This window comes from Maniola hyperantus, chromosome 17 (assembly GCF_902806685.2).
Source record: "Maniola hyperantus chromosome 17, iAphHyp1.2, whole genome shotgun sequence".
Taxonomy (NCBI): Eukaryota; Metazoa; Arthropoda; class Insecta; order Lepidoptera; family Nymphalidae; genus Maniola; species Maniola hyperantus.
In genome coordinates, this window is record NC_048552.1 from 9,022,682 (window position 1) to 9,045,059 (window position 22,378).

Consider the following 22,378-nt stretch of genomic DNA (forward strand, 5'->3'; position numbering starts at 1 on the left):
TATTCGTTATTCTTATTACATAAAAGTACGATCTTACTAGAAGAATAATGCAACCGCTTTCAAATTTTTTGCTAAGTTTGTCGCTTAAAGATTTTCGTATTTGTCCACCGATATAACTCCTACAGTAAGAGGAGTAGGCCAGTGCAATAATTGCATCCAGTTTAACCGGGTCCGATCGATGTGAGGGTATTTACCTCGCCGGGCGAAAATAATCCGGGTGCCGGTGATGTCAGAAGACGTTCCCAGTGCGCTTGCGCGTACTGGACGTGAACGTAAAAATGTGTGGATGCGCTTTCGAAGCCTTATTATTACTCGAGCCAACACGACGAGCTTTCGTCGCGTCCCGAGCCGTGGTGGCGCGCTCGCGAGTGTAGTTCAGCGAACAGTCCGAGCTACGTCTGTGCGCACTAGTGCGAGGATTGTGATGAGTGGTGGCGAGGGCAGACGCGCCGGCCGGCGGAGGCATGTCCTGCGGCGTGTAGGTTGATGGCTCGGCGGCGAGGCGCCGGGCGTCAGTCGGTCGCCGGGCCGCGCAGAGCCGGGCGCGCGTGTGCGAGATATGGCGCCCCGCGGCGGCCGGTGAGGCGCCGGCCCCGCCGACCGCCTCGGGTCGACGGGCCAGCCAGGCCAGACGGACACTCGTCCCACCATGTCCTTGCTCAGCGTCACAGGTGTGTAACGTTTTCGCGCCACTTTCGATGAACCTTCTGCGCTTTGTGTTTTTGTCTCACGCAATCATTCCCGGTCGTTATGGACTATATGGCACAAAGCCTCTGTTTTAGGGCGCCGTTACAAAAATTACTTCACTAAGTATTGATGTTTTCAATTTTAATTACATCTCGATGTAGTAATATGAAGCAAGCTGTAGGATTTTCTCATTGAGATCACAAATCATCCAACTTACCTCCCTATATTTTTTTAATAAGTATAGGTACTTATCTGCCGTTTCTGTTGTTCGAGTATTTCTCATTAGGTACCTACTATCTTCATTCGTCGATTGCGATAGCAATAAATTGAAGTTTGATCACACGAAAAATTACATCTAACCATTCATTTCGTGTCAATAATAATATTTATATTGTTAAAGTTTGAAATTCATTTAAGTAGGTATAATTAACCAAGCAGTGGACGAATGGATGATTCGAAAGAAAACATCTTTATTCACAGACTGTAAAAGCTATATTAAGCCTAACAACATGGAAAATAGAACCCACACACCCACACATTTTAAGTATAGCACGTTGTTATCATTCGTAACTTAGGTTACCTAGATATATTTATCTACTGTTCACGTAGATTATATAACGTAAGTTCACCTTCTTATGATGTTTCTGTGTAAAACTTTACTATCGTCTTTGAAATCCTTTCATCCTTTCAGCGGGGCGCATCAACACTTACATAAATAGGTTGTTAGTGGGTCTACATTCACTGGATTCGCTATTTAATGCAGATGAAAAACGAGATCTGAGGAGATATCACTTCTCAGAATGCTGCTGACTTAAGATGAGTGTACTGGAAATGGAAATCTCGAATTCCAACGTTTTTTAGAACACTTTCCTGCGTGAGCTTTTTAGAACTATTTACAAAGTGAGCAGATTCATAAATACATCATTATAATCTGCAAGTGATCCATTTTCAATAAATGAGCGTACTACTATACTTTTGAACTCCCGGGATAAAAGTAGCCTATGTCTTTCCCCGGGATTCAAGGATATCTTTATATGGTCAAAATCGGTTGAGCCGTGAAAAGCTAGCAGATAGACAAATGGACAGACAGACACACTCTAGTATTTATAATATTAATAAAAATATAACTGTGGATATTAGTAACAGTTAGTTTCATTTACTTTATACATCAATTAACTGAACTGCATTCCGAACCAGTGGTAAAAACTATTTGACGATTCAAGCACTGCACGACGATTGAGCACTTGTAAAAGTTTACTTGAATAAAAATATATTCTATTTTATTCTAACTCTACAACTCTACAATTTTAACCTATTTTTTTCTGGAGAAATGAGGTTTCCGATTCGTGTCTATAGTCAGCCACGTTATCGATAGCAAAATATGCAACCGAGTTGAACGACCTGTAAGTAAATAGGAATATAATATTTCCTATAATATATTCCTCTAACTTGTTAGGCGTTCACCGAAAACCCGCAGTGCATAGCATTATTCTAAAAGCAAGCTAAATAGCATCATAAACAAGGTTCGGTTTTCTCTATCGTAGTCTAATAGTAGGTTGGAAAATTGCTACGTTATTCGGTGCATTTACGAATAGCGGCTGGCTTTCATTCCTAATTAAGTGAAGCTTACATTTTATGCTCTGATTAATTTATTATAAAATAGTATTATGTAATTAAACAATCGATTATCGTCAACATTGATTTCAATTAATATAATCATTTATATTAATTATTACATTTACAACAATTAACAACATTAATAATATATAATACTTAAGTACATACTGAAGAGAAGGTATCATACTCTATTGACAAGCGGCTCAAAGAAAATTCACGAATTGTGTAATTTGTTGTGTTGTGTAAGTAGTTGAAGCTCTTACTAAATTATCTAAGTTAAACAACGTTCAAAGCAATGGGTTAATGGGTTAATGGTTAAACTTTATCTCGCCATGGTAACGAAGGATTAATAAACTAGAGTCTGGCTAGCGAAAGAAGAGACTGGAAAAGCGCGGCAAATTAAAAAATATCTGTATGGCAGCCCCAAAATTAGTATGACCGACCTGGAATAACCTAATTTGATACTTTTAGAATTCCTTATTTTTATTCTATCAAATTAGGTCATTCCAGGTCTGTCATACTAATTTTGGGGCTGCCATTTGATATTTTTTGAATTTACCGAGCTTTTCCAGTCTTTTCTTTCGTTAGCCAATTTCTATTCTGAAATATTGTACCTACATACAAGTTATACTATTGACATCAGTTATATTAAAATTATACTTAGTTCGGCTCGTCGTCCTGTAGCTACTGTGATCGGTAGCATTAGCATAAGATTTTACACGTTATCAACGTATAGAACTTGAGCGTCGACACATATTAGCGTCAAAGTAAAATGGACCTTAACTGCCTTGTTTAAAGATCAAGTTCATCCATTACAGCCGGCGCTCTAAGCGAAAACGTGAAATTAAAATCAGCGGTGCTGAATTTTTGAACATTCGGGCCCATTTTACTCTGACGTTATTGTGTTTTGGCGCTCGATTGTATTCGTTGGTGAGGTGTCATATAAAATCTTAAATAAATAATTAATTAAATATAAAATAAATAAATTAAATAAATAAAAAATTAGTACCTATTAACGAAACACAGTGATTGCTTTTTTTCATCAGCTGCAATGTTGTCGTGGCTTCTATCGAAACGGGGATGCCCGAACGCAAGCATTAATTATTGAGTATTCCCGTATTCCGTAAATACTGTAGAGAAGCTGACTTTGGCTTTGCCTGTTAGAGCGAGCCGCTCAGGCGATAGCAGCCACAGTGCGCCTATTAAGTTGGTTTCTTACTTGAGCTTATGAGTTAAGTTAGCTGGGAGAAAATAATCTATTATCACAGGATACGTTATTAGTATAGTAGGTACGCGATAGGTCGAGATGGCAATCGGGGTATGTGGGGGAGGGGGACGCCCCGCACATCACCCGTGCTCACCCGCACCGGGTTAGCGCGGGGGCTGTGTGGGTGTGCGGGGCGTTCTCTCTCCGATGGCCATCTTGATCTGTCCCATACTTATAGTAATTTCAATCAGTCCATTGGTTTTGGTTTTTTAAAATTCTAATACAAGTTAGCCCTTGAATGCGATCTCACCTGCTGGTAAGTGATGACGCAGTCTTAGATCAAAGCGGGCTAACTTGGAAGGGACATGATAGTCTCATTAAACCCTTACCCCTGATCCTCTTCTACGCGGCAACGTACCGGAACGCTAAATCGCTTGGCGGCGCAGCTTTGCCGGTAGGGTGGTAACTGGTTGGCATTAGTTGATGCGGTTAATGGAAAGCAATTATTAATAGAATAAATAAAATTATTATTTTTGTTTATTAAGTGTTCTCTGAAATGGTTCTATGAAATTTCTTGGATTATATCGGGGAAAACATTGCTAATATTCCTTGAAACACAAATATTTGCCAGTAGTGACCGGCTTCGTAGCAATTTGGTAATGAAGGCACGTGTTTGTTGCGTAGGTGGTAGAGGTAGGTAAAGGGCGGCGTCTGTAAAGTGATTTCACTTCAGCGTTGAGAGCATATATTCAACAAACATCGTTAAACCAAATAGCTTTTAAAATATTGTGGGAAAAGATTTTTTTAGCTTCAAACATTAGATTACATACCTAATATTAATTTATTTTTTAACAACAAAACAAAACTTTGTTTTTTTAACGTAATAACGTCTTCAAGGCGTTTGGAGTTAAAGAATGAAGAGGCTACCCCAAAAAAATTGAAACAATAATGAAAATCAATAAATTTGTCTTATACTGAAATGTTGGCATTTGTTGAATTTATAAAACTCATACTATAACTACTAAAGTATTAGACTCTAAAAAGTACTTCCACGATCTGCAATGAAAGCACCTTAAAGGACTTTGTTTTAAATACTAGATAGCTGATTACCCTGCTGGTCCCTGGGTTTGGAGTGCCGTTATGTGTACACCTCAGTTATATCTTTTTTTTAAATCTTTGGGTAGGACGTTTCAAAATTTGAATTAACGTGTCTGTTTTATAGGCTGGCGTGAGGATAGAATATCATGTATTTCTGTAGGTAGGTCTTTATTGAATTTAGCTTGCTAGGAACAGAAACACAACAAACAGTGTTTGGCCTCTTGCCACATAGGTTATAAATTATTCACTATTATCCTCAGCCGAAACTCTGTGCTCAGCGACCCGTATTGGTTGAGCTTATATCTAGTTCTCCACAACGTTAATTACATAAAATATTCCTACCTTAAAATTCCTAAACACGATTTCACGTTGTAAAACATTTAAAACTTACCTAAGTATTATATTACGCGACTTCGTCCGCGTTAACTATGCAAATTTCAAACCCCTTTTTTACCCCCTTAGGAGTCGAAATTCAAAAATCCTTTCTTAGCGGACATCTACGTCAAATGGCTACCTATGTGCATGCCAAATTTTAGCCCGATCCGTCCAGTAGTTTGAGTTGTGCGTTGATAGATCAGTCAGTCAGTCAGCCACTTTTTCCTTTTATATATTTAGATTCCATAAATTATTAAAAAAAGGGTACTACTGTAAGAAGGCAGGTGCAGCTAGTAGGCATAGTAGGTAGGTATTGACGACCTCCCTTGCGCAGTGGTAAGCGCTGTGGTCTTATTAGTGGGAGGTCCCGGGTTCGATTCCTGGCAGGGATTAGGAATTTTATAATTTCTAAATTTCTGGTCTGGTCTGGTGGGAGGCTTTGGCCGTGGCTAGTTACTATCCTACCGGCAAAGCCGTGCCGCCAAGCGATTTAGCGTTCCGGTACGATGCCGTGTAGAAACCAAAGGGGCATGGGTTTACTAAAAAACTGCCATACCCCTTCCGGGTTAGCCCGCTTCGATCTTAGACTGCATCGTCACCAGGTGAGATTGCAGTGAAGGGCTAACTTGTAAGTATGTGAAAAAAAAGGTATAAGCACGTACGTAGTGTACGAACCGAAACCGTTTCAGACGTCACAATCAATATAGCTTTTCTTTCTTTTAATATTTCCCTTTGAAGTATTTGGAAGCGTTAGATTTCTCTTGGGACCGTAAGGGGCTTTCTTTCATATTATTTGAGTTGTAGATAGATTTCAAAATGGACGCTGTAGATTCCTTTCAAGTACAAATTAATTTCTTGACTTCTATATTATACGTGTGGTGCAAGTAAAAATAATAAATTAAGTAGGTAGGTAGGTACAATAATTTTTAAACCAAATATGTATATAAGTATATATAGTAAATATTTTATTTAATTTGACAAACATAATTATTATAGGTATGTTTATCTCATACCTACTCGTAAGTGTGTTTATAGTTAGGTATTATACTGATTTAATTAAATGAATGGGTACATAAAAATATTGATTGATAGTAAAATAATACTTATTCTTAGAGTTTTAGTAGATACCTAAACAAACATAATAAAAATATGTGCTCACCTATTTCGTAAAGTCAAGAAGGTATTCTCCTGTAACTTGAGGCATGCTTCTGTTGAAATATTTCTTTGTATAAGTTTCTAAAGCTTACGTAACTTATATATTTTTAACCGTTGTCAGAGCTGAATATAGTATCGCAGGCCCCGTTGTGGAGACGAAGTATATAAATAGAACCTGTGCTAAAGCACAGGTTCTATTTATATATAGTTATAAATAACTAGATTTATCTTTACAATACTAACTCCATAAAAATCACTACCTCACTACCCATATTATGTGTGAAATAATCCGAAAGTGTGTTTGTTTGTTGGTTTGTCCTTTAATCACGCTACAACTAAGCTACACTCTACAATCTCTATAATCACGCTACAATCGACGTGATTTTTTGTATGGACACAGTTAAAGACCTGGAGAGTGACATAGGCTACTTTTTATCCCGGAAAATTAAAGAGTTCGCACGGGATTGTTATAACCGAAATCCACGCGGACGAAATCGCAGGCATAAGCTGTCTAGCATATTTATTCATGTACCAATATTTCGTGCCGGATCCTATAAAATCGATTAAGGTACAAAAATAGGGTCGAGATTGATGTCTGGAATTTGTTGTTTGAGGGTTTGTTTGTTAGGTACTTATTTGATTTTAGTTGAACTACGAGTACCTAGGTACAAAAACTTGCAACTTGCAAAATATTTGTCATTTTAATTTTCAGGATAGTCATAAAAAATTGCAGTTAAATGATGAAAATAGAATAATGATTAATGCGGTACTGGCACACCTTAATTGTTTTTATATTGTTTCTGATGGAAAAGTATGGAACACTTTTATTTATATTTGTATTCTCTCTGGAGAGATTTTCACATACTTAGTACGATTATCACTAAGATAAGTTACTCAAGGTACGAAATTCTCGTTAATGTTCAGTTAAAGCTACTTAGGAATCGATGGTCGTGGTTAGGTTCAAAAAATAATTCGAAAGCTTCCCTAGATTTAGAAGAAGACACTCAAGATTTGAGGAAACTTAGTGGAAACAAACCTCATTTTTCTTTAACTGCAAGATAAGCTGGCGCTAGACGACAGTCATGCTTAATAAAAAGTAATGATGAGGTCTAGATTGGAGCGCGCTCACCTAGAAGATGCCTATTTACTCTTACCTTAAAGGAATTTAAGTGATACAGGACGGGAAACAAGGACACCGGAAGGGAATTACCATTGGCATACCTAAAGGAAGAAGCGAGTCCAGCGTCTGTGGCGCCAGTGATGACTATGGTGGCACCGCGTAAGTCACACCACAGACGCTCGGTTCGAAAATCCACCTATAGTGGTTCGTGTCAGTTAAGGTTGAGCAAACATTAAGATACAAACGCTATTCGCTTATGCTTTGCACAACACCACAAGTCAGGTGTTCTCGGGGAAGTGTGTCAAGACGGAGCATTTTAAACCACGCCGCGCCATAACGGCCGACACTTGAGGGGATTCAGTCATTGTGGAGCAACCCATGGCATAACCTTTATACAACGTCGATACCCTCATGTATGTATATTATATCACAGTCGAAACTATTATCCAGTCAAAACTACTTTTAACTGAAAAAAAACCTATCAAATTAGTTTTGAGGAGCGACGTTGGTTGAAAGTAGTTTTTCAGTCAGTTATTATTTATTGTCAACTAGCTTATGCCCGCGACTTCGTCCGCGTGGAATTAGGTTCTTTAAAAATCCCGTGGGAACTCTTTGATTTTCCGGGATAAGAAGTAGCCTATGTCACTCTCCAGGTATCCAGGTATCTCTTTATCTATACCCATGCAAAAAATCACGTCAATCCGTTGCACCGTTGCGACGTAATTGAAGGACTATGCAAATAGGCTACGCAAGAAGACAGACTTCTAGCTTCGCGCTATATAATAAAACTCAAGGTGTAGGAATGACAAGAGTCAAGACTGCGTGGAGTCGGGGTGCTCTGATTTCGTTCTGAGCGACATTCGACCTAATCTTATATGTATTACTAGCTTACTCCCACGACTTCATCCGCGTGGACTACACAAATTTCAAACCCCTATTTTACCCCCTTAGGGGTTGAATTTTCAAAAATTCTTTCTTAGCGGATGCCTACATCATAATAGCTATCTACATGCTAAATTTCAGCCCGATCCGTACTGTAGTTTGAGCTGTGCGTTGATAGATCAGTCCGTCAGTCACCTTTTCCTTAAATATATTTAGATTTTATGAATTTAATAATGATTTATTCCAGCAGAGTTTTGACCGAAACTTCAGTTTAAACTACTTTTGACTAACGTCGTTTGTTTAATCTAGTTTTGATTGTACTTTCCAGTTAAAAATAGTCTTGACTGGATAAGAGTTTTGACTGTAACATACAAGATAAGGTAAAAATGCCTTACCATTTACCGGAACGTGTATTTATTTTCAGGCATGTTGTAGCGGGTCAATTTGTTATGAGAACTTTTGATGTTTGATTTAAGAGGCCGCATGCCCGATTTTCGATTTTTTGGGAACTATTGAAGCTTCAGATATAACGATTCTAATTTAAAAAAAGGTAAAATATCATAGATCAATCCCTTCTTAATAGACTACAGGTAACAAAACTTGCAAGAATTCAGCACGTGCAAATTTTATTTACCTAAAGCTTAGCACCTGTACAATAGACAATTGCACACCTAAGACACGGTAATATTACGTGCCTGAGAGTACTTCTTTATGAAAATAACAATGGTATACCCGAGATAACCAGATTACTCTATTGACCAATGTCATAAACATTAGTTAGTAATCGGGTTCCTTCCATTGTTCATCGCAGTTTGATGCCGGCGACGTCATCCGCGTGGATTTACGTTTTTAATTATCCCATCCAAACTTTTTGGTTTTCCGAGATAAAACTTCTGTTTCTCTCCAGATCACTGTCACTTTAACTAGGTATATCCATGCAAAAAATTACGCCAATCTGTTGTTTTGTGATTGAAGGACAAACCAGCAAACTAATAAACCAACTAACAAAAACACTTTCGCATTTATAATATGCATTCTTATAGGTGTTTACCTATGTGTAAGTTATCACACATCTTAATACAAAATAAATAAATCTAACAAAATAATAAAATAAAAACATACTAAAGATCCAAAATTGTGTTCTATAAGAGCTTAGAATTTTTGGAATCGACTACGCAAAGTATCAATATAGGCCTGCCCGACCTAAGGTAAGTATGCCATGTCTATGTGTGAGTGCAGATTACGGTGCCATTGTGAGGTACACGCACACATTTAAAATTCGAGCTGAAACTCGTTAGAGCGCTACAGCGTACGGCCTCTTAACAGGCTGTGGGTGTTCCTGCATGAAAGATATTTATTTGGGAATTTAAGTAGACTCGATTCAAAGACAATTTTATAGCATAGTCTTTCTTGGTGACTAATCAAACTGAGCTTTATTTACTTTGCGTACTCCCGGCACGTGACTTACTCAGGCGTATCAGCAACTTAGGCTTGCGCGAACCACCGTGCTAGGTACCGTCCACATGCACGCGCAAACTGGCTTATGCAAGGTATATGGGTGTAGGTAAGGTGGAGCATGTAGCCAGAGCATTAAGCGCACCACGCATCTTTTGGGCCTCCTCCGTGTTTTGTTTTCAGCAGATATTTTTATCTGCTGAAAACAAAACACGGAGGAGGCCGGAGGAGAACCTACCAACCAAATAAGTGCCAATTTGAAATGTATTGATACAGAAAAAGCTAAGTTTTATTTGTTATCAAAAATATTTGGCTCTAATCTACGCCGTCTTTATGCGCCAGCCCTTAAGCTCATAACCTTTAATTAACGTTGGTTGAGAACTAATTATTATTATTTCCAAATACAAAATATTGCGGCAAGTTACGAATAAAAAATTATATAGTTAATATATTACCTATTGGTAGGTATACTCAACCTAATCCATACAGAATTTATTATGATAATCATATTATCCTTTCATCTACCCACTCATTTATGATTGCTAAAGTAAATAAGAAATGAAATATTACGAGATATGAAATAACAACAAACATTACCTCCATTTTTGTCAAGGGAGAAAATTTTCCTCCCAATCTTATCAAGGAAGACTAAAATGTAGTCTAAGTATTCTTATATATGTATATATATATAATATTAAATAGTAAGTAAGTATTAACAAAATATTAGATTGATAGTAAACTGGTGGGGGTTGAAAAGTTTGTTTACGTTGAGGAATTCAACTTCCTGGCGATGAATGATTGACGTTGATCGCTTGGCCTTGGTGGTTCCGTTTCGCTCGCTGCCCTTGGTCATTGGTCTTGTCTCATGACCAAGAGACAAGAGACATGTACTGCCTTCGACCTTCGCGAAGCTGATGTAATCTAGCTGCAATCATTACATTTGTACGGTATCGGACCTTATGATAGTATTATCATCTTTTGGCAGTCAGTCCCAGGTAGGTAGGTACCTATATCACTAACAATTGATACTCGTATTGGTAATGTGGATATTCCACCATTTTAAATAGATTTATCTTTACTATTCTCGGCATTTACTTTTCCTATTGTGGGAAATGAATATACAAAAGAAAAACGTGACAATAAAATCTTAATAGGACTACAAACGGGAATTCTGTAAAGAAATTCATTTTGAAAAGTCGATCGGTCGTTATGGTATTGTATATTAATTGTAGGCTGTTACTGTTATCATAAAAATAACTAAAATAAGCATGAAAGAATGGATGGACCTTTAAAAAATAATATAAATTAAATTTACATTAGTAATAATTAATTGAATTTTTAATTTAATTTATTAGTTTATAAAAAATAATTAATTTATTAGTATCATAGGTATGTTTATTTTTAGTGTCTGGAAAGATTTTTATGTAAATGTAACCTTAACAAATTATTAATTTAGGAAGAAACACGTGTTTTCAACAGTCTTGTTTTTATTTTGTCTAATAATAAACTTCAGGAGCTCCTATAAACATGCAATCTAAAATTTGGGATCTACTGTCAAAATTTTGAGTTTCTAACCCCAGAAGCTGTGCGTTGATAAATCAGTCAGTCAGTCAGGAAACGTTTTTTATAAGTATAGATTTACATATATCGAAAACATCTAAGCTCTGTCATATTGAAAACCCAAATATGACGTGAAGGTCAGTCTCATAATCACCCTCAACATCTAAGGCACTCTGGTTGAACGTACAACCGCGCCCTTGCTAGACCGTCGTTGAATGCGTCATGCCTTTGCCTACCAAAGGCATGACGCATATTATCTCGTCTCCCCACACAACCTTTAAAATTATGTAGACCTGCACGCTATAGCATTGTTATGTTACTAAATGTTAAATGTACTCTGTGATGTGCATTTTGGAACACTCATCATCATCATCAACAGTCCACCGCCTGACAAAGGTACTTGTAGGGATTTCCGCACGCCACTGTCTTGTGCCGCCTGAATCCAGTAGCTCTATTACGACTCGTTTGATGTTGTCTGTCCACTTCTTGGTCCACTTAGTAACAGTTCACGACAGTTAAGGAACTTCTAACAAAACGTCGAGGTTTCGACGTCACTGGCAGGCGTCAAATGTTAGTACAGTTGACGCACGTATCCCTAAAGTAGCCCTATTTTTCTTTAATTTTACGTCACCATAGACATATATTTGACATACCGTCGATTCAGGATCAAAGTTCAAACGAGAGTTCCCGCACTCTAGTTCAGTCTGACCTAGTTGGTCACTTAATATGACCACTGACCTATTGTAATACAAATAGATACGCTGAACCTGCGATTGCCAATCTGTTTTTGAAGCAATTTGACTTTGGCACTGATAGAAGCACTGAGCGTCACTGTGTGAACATACTTGGAACTATGTTACTGATGAGACCACGATGAGACATCTGAAAGTGTCAAGTATCTTTTTGTATTCTATAATGTAAAAATTGACATAATTGGTATAAAACACGTGAAATGCGCTGCAAATGCTATTTCAGTCACCACCCACAAACTACGCTTAATAGAACTTTGAGTTGAATTGATTAGACTAAGAAGATCATTTCATTCTACATTAATATACCAGACGAGCAAACCTCGTACATCAATGTGGGCGTTAAAATAGCGCCTCCACCTACTTGTAGAGAGGAAAGCGTGGAACCCTTTGATGGGAGTTTTCAAATAAATATTATTGACAAACAGTGCCAATTTAAAAAATCACCACAGGTCCCCTAGCTATGTTAGGTTGAGAGTATTTTGCGAATTTTGTAATTGCGTAAATATTATATTTTTGATCCTAGTAACAGGACAGCCAATAAGATTATACCATAGACATGATACGTCCATATTACGTGGCGTATAAAATCCGTGCTCGGTAACGAATGAGACAGAAAATACAAAACGCACGAGAGTACAAGAGATAGCGCTCTACAAATAATGTGAACCAAGTATCGTAGGTTTAAGTTTCCGCGTAAGATATACGAGTGTACCTATATAAAATATATGTATCTAATTCTTTTTTAAATAAAATAATTGATCGTATCCGCTCAACAGGCCGTTTTGGCTGTTAACGCGCATATATATATTTTTTTATATATTCGTGAAATACATAAAGTGCGAAGCTAAGGGTGCAGGAAATAATTAATAAAATATAAGCCAATAAATATTTTTCCCAATGTTTTATTATTATTTTTAATACTTATAAAAATGACAAATGAATATGTAAGATTTCTAACTTTTTTGATATATTCAGTGTAGACTTAAACATTTTTCTCACTGGCAGTCCACTCAAAGCGGAAATCCGACAAGAGAAGATTTTAGAGCTCAAAGTAGGTACAGCTAGAAAGCAATTTAATATTGCATTCTAAATTCGTTCACGAAATGGGTTTCAGGTGTATCAAAAGGATTTACAAGTATACCTACTTAGTGGCAAAAATGTAAAGTTTAGTAAGTATCATCCAACAAAAAGTAATGTGTACTTCTATCTCTATGAATTTGTCTATTAAAACTAAGCACAACTGCAAGAACTAGCGACATTGAAAATACAAGACTTCCCACGGGATTATTAAAAAACTTTAAACTACGCAGAAGTCGCGAACACCACCTAGTATTTTTATATTATAAACGCCTGGTTGTTACATTTTCGCAGACCATTTTACGAAATTTGGTAAATGATAGCTTGAATCCCGGAGACGGATGGAGTTCCTATTTTTAGAAATCCACGTGGACGGAGTTGGGGGCATTATGTAGTAAAATATATTATATACCTAACATAGATTTACACAAAGGTTTGATTTGATTGTGTGTTGAAACCAAGTAATAATTTAAAAAAAACACGACTACTCTGCCAAAACACAAACTAAAAAGAAAAAAAATTTCACATTTGAAAATATCTCCAAATATCATTATTTTACAAAAAACTCACATACATCTATACATGAGCCCTGAAAACATTGGGTACACCCTAGAATAATAAACATCAATGGGGTACACTCCTTTTTGGGCAGTCGTGTAGAAAAGGCGTTGAGAGTTCTAATAGGCCACGTGCCACCCCACGCCAATTTTGCAGGTCAATTTAATAACAATAAATGACGTTAAGAGACCGCGCGCTAGAGTAATCACGAAAACGGGCGAATTTGTAGTTAGGACACACCGACACAGTTTCACTTGTAGGTATTTCGATCGCAAATTGGTCACGTGTTTGAATAATAAAGGTCTCTTCTAGTCTGTATTTTTTTTCTATTTTTGCCAATAGTTTGCTAAGGCTGAACGACATTGCCTATTAAATACCTAATATGCTGACTGCTGAGCGACATAGTCGCCTTACTTTCTGTATATTAAGTATAAGTCTGTATATTTTTTCTATTTTTGTCAACAGTTTCCTAAGGCTGAAAAATATTGCCTATTAAATACCTATGCTGACTGCTGAGCGAAATAGTCGCTTAGCTTTCTATATATTTTTTCTATTTTTGCCAATAGTTTCCTAAGGCTGAAAAATATTGCCTATTAAACACCTATGTTGATTGCTGAGCGACATAGTCGCTTTACCTTCTGTATATTATATTGCCTGAAGCTTATCATGAATACTAATAAATAAAAGCGAGAGTGTATCTGTCTGTCTGCTAGCTTTTCACGGCTCATCCGTTTAACCGAATGTTAATAAAATTTGGTACAGAAATAGCTTGCATCATAAAGTTCCCACAGGATTTTTATTAAAACCTAAATCCACGCGGATAAAGTCACATAAACAGAAAAATGTGATTTCAAATCTCGCCGGTTCAGCATTTTTTACACACAATTATTGAAATGACATGAAAAATAACCCATCAATCGCTAAGTACCTACGGCAAATCACTTTACTAATAATACCTAGACTGTTAGCTATTAAATAAATCCATTGCAATCATATTGCTCGATGAGCAAATCCAATGAACGTAGGTACATGTAACACTTGTTTACTAACAGTATTCACATAATATCTCGTCGTTTGTATTGAGCCGTGTTTACGGTTTTCAAATATGAATAGATGGGGTATTCGCCTGTCTGTCGTATGCTCCAGTAGCCAATTTGCGTATTTTAGTAATTGGATTTAATTTATCCTACAAATTCAGCCAATTTAGATGATTTCATATTTTGGTATTAAATACGAGTACAAAAATAATCACTACCTCTATTATAGACGCGAAAGTGTGTTTGTTTGTTGGTTTGTCCTTCAATCACGTCGCAACGGAGCAACGGATCGACTTGATTTTTTGCATGGTTTGCATTTTGATTTTAATGGAGAGTGACATAGGCTACGTTTTATCCCAGAAAATCAAAGAGTTACCACAGGATTTTTCAAACGTAAATCCACGCGTACGAAGTCGCGGGCATCAGCTAGTAGGTATTACAATATAGTAGAAGTACAATGTTTTTGAATAATTTATTCTGTAAACCACACGAGGAATAATCTATATATTAAAATGAATCGCTAAATGTGTTGCTGATCGCAAATCTCGAGAACAGCTGAACCGATTTCGCTAACTTTTTTTTATAATATTCCTTGAAGTACGAGAATGGTTCTTACGGAGAGAAAAATTTTAAAAAATTGAATCGAATGTTAGGCGGTACGGAGTTCTGACTATTGCACTCTTACCGATTGACTATTGCATTCTTACCAATGATTTTGTCTAGTTAATTTCAAAATAAAAATGCTCGAGTGGACGGGCAAATGTTAATACCTAATAATAATACAATTGTATGTAAAAAAAATGATAGTTACAGTGAAAATAGTCCTACCGTCTAGGCTATATATGCTTAATTTTTTTGATACGTATATTGTATATTTTCGCCTTATTGTTTTTGACCCTTAAACTTAAAGCACACCGAATTGAATGAATGCATAGCAGACTAAAATACCTTTGCAGGCTACCACGAAAAGCATATGAGTACAATGGAAACATGCAGTCATTGCCGCCTCGGCTTTAGAATTTCTATTCATCAAGTTTAAAAGTGGCGCGCTTTAATGAATGAATATTTAGCGGCACTTTTCCAAGGTCTTGAGAGAGGAAAGTGCAGAAAGCTCGTCAAATGAGATGAGCGGCGATTCTCACTGCTTCAATTTAAAATCACCTGCGGTTTTTGTTAAAGAAACTTAATATTCACTAAGCCAAGATAAATGCAAATTTTAATTTCTAAATTCCTTGAGTGATCTGATTAATGGCTTAAAAATGGCAGTATGTGCCTATGTAATTGAATAAATTTAGTTATTTGGACTGGCATGCCCATTATGTCTCTTTACAGACGATTAAACATATGCATACAAAAATATGTCCAAAAGGAGTAAGCACACAAAAACCAAAATCCCGAATATACGAGTATTGTGTACAAAGGCTTACAGTTTTTAAAATTTACAATAAGCCAGAATAAAAATATGTATACATCTGATGCAGCATTGCTTCGTATAATAGGCTAGGTGTTGACTCAGCATTTGGTATTCAAGTTCTTCCAGCCTTTGTGTACCGCACGTTTCATTTAGAAGCCAAATGGGTCAGCTGATTCGCACACTTATTGCAAATAAATCGTTCTATTCATGCGTATTCATCAAATAAGTACAATATTAATTGCTCGCCTGGATATAATAGATTTCAATACTTGCTTGGAAAAAAGTAACCAAAGAAGTCTTCATAGGAGATATCACTATTATTATTATTGGTATTCAGCTAGTCAATTGTATTATAAACGTGTCGTTTATAGATCCTGTATACCTTTATAGATCGATCTTGTTTCTCTGTCTACAAAATGCCATGATTGCTGGACCTTTAAAGGTTACGCGTGGAAGAGGATCAAACACATAAAGGCTTTATTAGAGAGTCGATCTAAATAATTGACAGATAAATGAACACTATAATCGGATCTTATGCTTCAGAACGTAATGGAATGCACTCTTGATGCATTCTAATCTACAATTATTATCGCACTTGTAATTTGCCGCCTTTGAAACGGACGTCACGTGATCTAACTTACCAATAGACGCAACCTTTAACAATAGACGCAGAAATGCAAGCGGAAATTCCACGTAGATGAAATCCGAGGATAGAGCTAGTCGTTACATAAATAATTATTATGGTGGTCTAGTATCAAAAAGCTTTTTAAATCATTAATAAGGTGATAATAATTAGGTTACGTATGGAGCACAGCATGGTTCGGCACGGGCGTAGACCGACTTTAGTACCACAAGCCAGTACCTACTTGGGTCAACAAGTTGCTAACTTAAGTCCACACAACTGTTATTATCCAGATAGGCAAAATTCTAATGGATTTATATAATAGCAGCTTATGCTCGCGACGTCATCCGCGTGTTACGGATACAGCTATCCTTACCTATCTATATAAAACCCAGGCATCGCCGGGGGAGCTAACATGTCGTCTAGCAGCCCAGCTACGTGTGGAAATATGCCATCTCATCACGTTCCGGCACATAGAGTCATCAAGGTCTGCAGCCACCTCTGTACGTGATCTCTGGTGCTAACCGACCACAGAACGGTAGAGGGGAAATCGATATAAAATCGATAGAGTTAGTTTTAAGGTAGCATTAATCTAGCATAAGTAGTATTTGTAATTTAGATAAGATATAGTTAAGTAAAGGCCTTCGTGTCCCAACGTCGACACGAATGTCCTAATTAAATCATTTTCGTAACCAAAAAGGACTTCTGCCTTCAACCCCCGCTCCAGGTAGCCGCCCTTACGTAACTGGCGCAGTCGGTAGGATAGTCCTGGATATTCAAGGTCGTCGTGGTGCATCCCCTAAAAAGTCGGGTCAACGCTGTCAACTTCCTTGTCAGGACTACAGAACCTACGAGGAGCAGCTGTCATAGGAGCTGTCGCTGAAGACTTCGAGTCATACTGGAAATCGATGGATCGAAGCTCGCCAGTGACTTTGGTTTTGTAAGTACATGAAATCCTTTTTATTGGTTGTTATATTAACTTTTGCGCAGGGTACTATAATTTTATAACTATTACGATTTTACTCACCCGCGTAGTTAAGTATAGGTACTACTTTGATTTTATTGAGTTTTGTTAATTTAATTATTGATACCTTTAGGTAGATAGTTAAGAATATAAAAAAATGACGGAACTTAACCAAGTAGATTTGTTAGATAGAATAAATAAGTCACTTAAGTTTTTACCGAATTTTGATGGAAATTCTTATACTTTAACGAGATTTATCAATTTAGCCGACCAATTAGTGCGCTCATTTTTAAATCCAGGTCAAGAGTATGAGCTTTCAAACCTTTCCTTGATTAGCGGAATTCTTAATAAAATTACCGGATCTGCAGCAAGAACTATATCAGCCTACGGAATTTCCGATGATTGGAATAAAATTAAAGATACATTAGTTAACAGTTTTTCCGATTACCGAGATGAAATAACCTTACTAACAGACTTATCATATTTAATTCAAGGTCCAGATACAGTACAAATATTTTACGAAAAAGTTCAAAATTTACTCTGCACACTTATTACGTATGTAGAGCTACACGAAACTGTCAAAACTACTGTCGAAGTAAAAATAACACTCTATCAAAAGTTAGCCCTTAAAACGTTCTTAAAAGGTTTAAGAGAACCTTTAGGGTCAAGAGTAAGGTGTATGAGACCCCCCACGCTGCAAACTGCTCTTGAATTTGCCAAAGAAGAATTAAATATAATACATCTACAGAACAGAACTAAATTTTTTCAAAATTATCATAAGCATACTCGTAGACCTTATTATTTTTATTCACAGCGAAATTATTATAGTGGTACGAATTTCCCTTCTAGATCACGAAAATACTCAATGTCCCAAAAACACATTCCTTCAGAACCTCAATACCCTTCAAGCACTTATATCCCATGCCAACCTCACCCTGATTCAAAAATTTGCCCACAGGTGGACTTAAATCTACACAGTACACTGGAAACTCCGGAACGTAAAATTCCTGTGTATAGTAATATATCGGACCAATATTATAATTCCCAACAATACGTGCCGACCCGGTGTGAAAATGAAATTGACACCGTTGCTGACGATAGGCAGAATTACGATTTCATAATATCACGTTTGCCCATAGAACAGTTAAATGCAGAGGAGACAATGAATTTAATTAACCTTTGTAAAGAATTTCCAGATGTATTTATTTCTAATATAGGTAATTTAACTGTCGATTTCCGACAACTTAATAAATTAGATAAAAAGAATCCGAGTGATTTTACCAACTTTCTGGATAAAATCGGGAGGTCTTTGTACTTTACGACTTTAGATATACAAAATTCATATACAATTTCCGAAGATCTTATGGACAGTGTCCTTCAAGGCCTACCAAATTGTACAACCCTTTTTGACAAAATTGTAATTTTTTCAACATCCTTACAGGAACACATACTCAATTTGCGAGATTCGTTCGAACGACTTAGAAACTTCAATTTAATAATCCAGTTAGATAAATCTGAATTTTTCAAACGCGAAACGCCATTCTGTCACATGTATTCTCCAGATGGTATAAAACCAAACCCACATTATGTTTTACATATTTTAAATTACCCATTACCTAAAAATCGCCAGCAGACTAAGGATTTTTTAGGCATCCTTGGCTTTTACAGAAGATTCATACCCGACTTCGCAAGTGTAACCAAGCCTTTAACATCGTGCTTGAAGAAAGGAGCGAAATTAAATTTTGATTCAGAATTCGTCAATTGTTTCAGACAGTGTCAAATTCTTGTTAAAAATATGCCTATCCTAGCATATACAGATTCTGGAAAAGAATTAAATTTAACCACATACGCATCAGAAACCACTTTAAGTGCAACGCTTACGCAAGGCCCTCTTGGCGCCGATATGCCTATTGCCTACTCTTCCAGAACTTTGAATGATAGTGAAACTAAATATCCTACGAATAAAAAAGAACTTCTTGCAATAGTCTGGGCCACAAAATACTTTAGGCCGTATCTTTTTGGTAAAAAGTTTAATTTGATTTCTAATTTTCAAAATTTACTCAAGTTCAAAGAATTAGGTCCACGTATTACGCGATGGAATTTAAAGTTAAGTGAATACGATTATACAATTATTAATAAAAAGGTTTCAGAAACGAACGCGGATACCCCGTTAAATAAATCTAGGTCTGTTAATCATTTGGAAAAATCAAAATTACAGGCAAAGTCACAGGAAAAGCCGAGTTTAAGTCGAATTAACACTAAGCATACGAAGGTACAGAATCCTATTCCCAAAATTCCTAACCAAACCTCGAATTCCCAAAACCATACTATACATTTATATACACGAAGGAAAATTCGCGGTCCCTTTACAAAATCACGTTTTAAAAGACAGGTAATAAAGTAAATTAATTAGATAGGTATGTGCAATTCTTTCCAGACATTAAATTACAAAGATATAGAATTTGTCTTTTCACACGATCAAGTTTCAGCCAACCGATAGGACTACTATATTCCTATGTTTTACCAAGAACTATAACACTATATCTTTAAAATAATTAGTTTTTGCAATTAGATAATTATTTCAACACATATATACATTCTTTACTATAGACCTTTTACATTTTAGCATTTATTATTTCTTCTAAATTATAGCAAAACTAGGTGTACCACTAATCGGAAAAAGTTAAGAAAGCTCTTACTTGTGTCACATTGTGACTATAGAATAATGAGCAAATTTAGCATAAAGTAGGTATACCTAATGCTCACTTCCTGTAAATTTTCGTGCCTTGAACCGAAAATATGCAAGAAATCTTGAGCAGAACCTACATCATTCCCAGATCAAAAGTAAGTAGAAATAATTAGATCATTGATAACTCAATGTACTTACCTACACCTTATTCAAAAATATAATATAATTTTAAAAAAGTTCTTTCTAAAAGTAAGTAGGTATATAATAAGTCATAGTTACCTATCTAGTTATAACGAGTAGACATTTAGCTGATCATTTTACAGAATTCATGCAGTTGTAGTCCTTAGGTTTCTTTTTACATTACATTTAGTTCAGATTTTTTTATCAATTTAGCTCGAATTAATTAGTACATTCTGTCAATTATACTACTTTGCTTTTAATATACCTATCGTAGTAGTTATAGTACCATATGCACATTTTTATCTCAACCAATTCTAAGGTTTTCATTTACATTGAGGCTGAATGCCCGAAGGTCAGTTACTGAGGAATATCACTCACTGAGAAACCAACTTATCCGGAGAACACAACAACTACTGTTACAGGAGATAGATGAAACGTGATAATCCACGCCTATCTCTCTGTCTAAGGAGGCTCAGAGAAAGCAGCTCAACCATTATCCATGAATTAAGAACTACTTCAATACTACCAGTATGCCGCAATATTCGGCTTCACTCTCAACGGTACGATTCGACCAGCCCATTACAGATGCTTCATCTTCACGAATGAAGTCTAGCAGCAGCCCTCCAGACTGAGGGTGGAAACCTCCGAGGACGTTCCGGCGACATTTCCGTTAAAATTACTACAATGGTCGCCGCACTGAGGGTGGAGGTGTTACGGATACAGCTATCCTTACCTATCTATATAAAACCCAGGCATCGCCGGGGGAGCTAACATGTCGTCTAGCAGCCCAGCTACGTGTGGAAATATGCCATCTCATCACGTTCCGGCACATAGAGTCATCAAGGTCTGCAGCCACCTCTGTACGTGATCTCTGGTGCTAACCGACCACAGAACGGTAGAGGGGAAATCGATATAAAATCGATAGAGTTAGTTTTAAGGTAGCATTAATCTAGCATAAGTAGTATTTGTAATTTAGATAAGATATAGTTAAGTAAAGGCCTTCGTGTCCCAACGTCGACACGAATGTCCTAATTAAATCATTTTCGTAACCAAAAAGGACTTCTGCCTTCAACCCCCGCTCCAGGTAGCCGCCCTTACGTAACTCGCGCGGACTACATAATTTTTTTATTTATTATTCTTTTTTATTATTCCAACAATACTTACTTTTGGGCTAGCTAAAATAATAATTAAAACAGAAATAATTTAAAGTTAAAGTTCATGTATGTATGTATGTATGTATGTGAGTTTCTTTATTCCACTATAACTTTTAAATGCCTGCACATATTTGAACGTATCGGTTATCGTAGATACTCACATCATCCTGAGTGACACAAGCTATAAATTAAAACAAAAATCGATATGATTGGCTGTAGGCGTCAATTTTATGTGAAAATTTCATGAAAAATTTCAATTTTTTTAGTTAGTTTTTTGGCAGGCCAGTCGTGTTTCTAAATTCCTAATTGCCACTAAGTAGTACACTAAAGTTGCTGGCTTCTTTTGTATTGTAGAATCAGTATGCCGCTAATAAGCCAATGACTTTTCTTCAAAATTTTCAAGTTTTTTATAAAGGTTTAATTGTATACTAACTCATTCTAAAATACAGCACAATCTTAATATATCTCCTACATTAGGGTTTGTATAAAGTATATTGTAGAATGGATGCTTATAGTGGACGCGAGCCCGCTCAATATTGATAACCCGTCATATCTCGCCACTTACACCCCTTAATAGACGGGACGTGACTCGCAGGCGGCTTCGCACCAGATAAATGAGGGCTTCACATTATCCCCGGCATTATGGGCGGAGGTAGATATTTTGTGTAAAAGCGATCTACGGAATAAATACTTATACTTTTTTCTCAACTTCACTATTATCATTAGGGTACAGGGTTTTCAGCATATCAATAAATAACATAATTTTCATTTTCCG

General features: G+C 36.6%; 1 protein-coding gene across 3 annotated transcripts in view; it reads left to right on the top strand.

Annotated features, from left to right (window-relative positions):
* The first annotated feature begins 354 nt into the window (after nt 1–354).
* The window catches only part of unc-13, a 394,380-nt gene continuing 372,356 nt past the window's right edge, over nt 355–22,378 (top strand). For 2 of the 3 annotated variants that reach the window (XM_069504112.1, XM_069504113.1), the window contains exon 1: nt 357–671. In XM_069504112.1, coding sequence (XP_069360213.1) covers nt 650–671 — 22 coding nt within the window. In that variant the 5' untranslated portion in view covers nt 357–649. Of the gene's footprint in view, nt 672–22,378 lie in introns of all 3 variants that reach the window. The other variant, XM_069504114.1, reaches the window with a different exon arrangement.